General features: G+C 44.7%; 1 protein-coding gene across 1 annotated transcript in view; it reads right to left on the bottom strand.

The window, feature by feature from the left end:
• MTHFD1L (methylenetetrahydrofolate dehydrogenase (NADP+ dependent) 1-like) overlaps positions 1–407 on the bottom strand; it is a 166,596-nt gene extending 166,189 nt beyond the window's left edge. The window contains exon 1 of the mRNA XM_014532123.1: positions 346–407. Coding sequence (XP_014387609.1) covers positions 346–407 — 62 coding nt within the window. The remainder of the gene's footprint in view (positions 1–345) is intronic.
• Between the last annotated feature and the right edge of the window lie 1,781 nt (positions 408–2,188).

Here is a 2,188-nt window from a genome sequence, read left to right as displayed (position 1 = left end):
ACCCTCAGTGCTATCAAGGGTGTTGGTGAGACATTTCTTGAAAGATAACATCATTTTTGTCCCCAGGGTTTCCGTTAAGTTCCTGTCACCAGTCTGCATGTTCTGATGCTGGCCCTTTCTTGATTCTATCAGATGTCAGCGGAAAGTTGTCAGACAAGAACCAGAAATCCCATTATTTCCTAAAATGGTCCTTCCATGACTTGTTGATGGAAACAGTGGGGATTATGTGACAGCTGCTGGACCAATGACAGATCACTATGCTTTTGAGGGAGTTTATTCTTTTAAATTTTCTGATACAGGTTCCTGGATGTATATTCCAATAGGTGACTTCTAAGATAGGCTCACCTTCCCTTTTCCTCCAAGTCCTGGGGAAATCTCTTCGAGAAAAGTTTTGTTAGATGATGCATATTAGTCAAAAAGGCACAACAATGTGCATAGCTCTGGCCAGGTTCCCACAGGTACAGGCAATGACTGACACCTGGCCAACAATGAGTAAAAACCACAATCAATGAAAAGATAAACACCAGTTTTGGAGATTTTAAAAATGTGCTTCATAGAATCACTAGAGTATAGTAATATCCACAACAACCTTATAAAGCAGGTGAGCCCTAACTGGTTTGGCTCAGTGGATAGAGCGTCAGCCTGCGGACTGAAAGGTCCCAGGTTCCATTCTGGTCAAGGGCATGTACCTTGGTTGCAAGCACATCTCCGGTAGGAGGTGTGCAGGAGGCAGCTGATCCTCACTGATGTTTCTAACTCTCTATCCCTCTCCTTTCCTCTCTAAAAAAATTAATAAAATATATTTTTAAAAATAAATAAAGCAGGTGATATTTGGGTTTCAATTTTGTACAGAAAGAACTGAGACCAAACAGCTTGCCCAAACTCTCACAGCTATTGAGTGGTGAAGTCACACTGCAAAGCAAGGCACCTGTCTCTTAACCATAATCCTGTGAAGCAGTAATTCATTGCACACTTTCTTTAAGTTTAGAAGGAGGGCTGGCAACCTACAATCCACCAGCTAAGAATGGCTTTTCCACTTTAAGTGGTTTTTAAAAAATATCGAAATAATAGTATTTTTGGCATGTGAATATTATGGGAAATTCAAATGTCAGTGTCCATAATGAAAATTTCAAATTTCACCAATAAAAATTGTGAAGATGTGTGTGTTTTTTTTCTCTCATAAAAAAGTACCTACATAATACCTTCTATTTTGCCTCCTGGCCTGCAGAACCTACCATATTTGCTATCTAGTTTGCCAAACCCTGGCTTACTGCTGTAAAAATAAAAATAAGAGCCAACATCTGTTGAGGCCTGAACTGTGTATTTGGTTTACATTCTCTTTTGTAACCCTTTTCATAACCCTCTGCGGCAGACACTATCATTTCTTCCATTGTAGTGAGGGATTGGAGGCTGGCCGGTCCAGTGCAGCAGGATCCTACCCAGGCACTCTACTCACCTCTCAGTCAGTCAGGGCTTCCAATGAAAGAATGCATGAATAAAACCCACAAAGGGTCCCAACTACTGAGCCGTTCATTCACCAAGGGTGCCGACCCTATACCAGGCACTCTCCAGGAGGAAGGATCTAGCAAGTGAACAAGAGAGACAGGCCCCTGACCCCACAGAGCTTTCATTCCAGGCAGAGGCAGACCAATAAATGAACAAGAAAGTTTCAAACAGTGGTCAGAGCTGCCCAGAGAATAAAACAGGGAGGTGGAGTGGTGGTTTTGCCTCCCATACTGTCTTCAGAGCCTCACCCATGAAGGTGAGCTGAGCTGTCCGGTTGTGACCATCTAATGACCTGAGGAGGCCTGAAGTAACCGCGATTCAGAAAGATGACCTGGTGAGTTAAACAAGGGCCCCTGAGAGTCGTCTTTCACGTTGTAAAGAGCCTTGGAGACGGGGAAGGGGGAGGGGCGACTGGCAATTACTTTTAGAATGAAGGATAGAAGGGAAAAGAAAGATGTGAATGGATGGAGGTGGGGCAGCTTGCCCAGTGACATGGAGGTGGAATCGTAGTGAGGTGGGGAGGAAGGCACCCAGTTCACACACTTCTCCAAGGCCAGACAAGGCTCCTCCCCTTCTCCCCCGCTCCGAGGTGACTGCAGGGCTGATGACTGGCGAGGGAGCAGTGAGTGTGTGTGTGTGTGTGTGTGTGTGTGTGTGTGTGTGTGTGTGTATGTGTGTGTGT

This window comes from Myotis brandtii, unplaced genomic scaffold, assembly GCF_000412655.1.
Source record: "Myotis brandtii unplaced genomic scaffold, ASM41265v1 scaffold847, whole genome shotgun sequence".
In the NCBI taxonomy this organism is placed as follows: Eukaryota; Metazoa; Chordata; class Mammalia; order Chiroptera; family Vespertilionidae; genus Myotis; species Myotis brandtii.
This window is presented reverse-complemented; position numbering and strand designations above follow the sequence as displayed.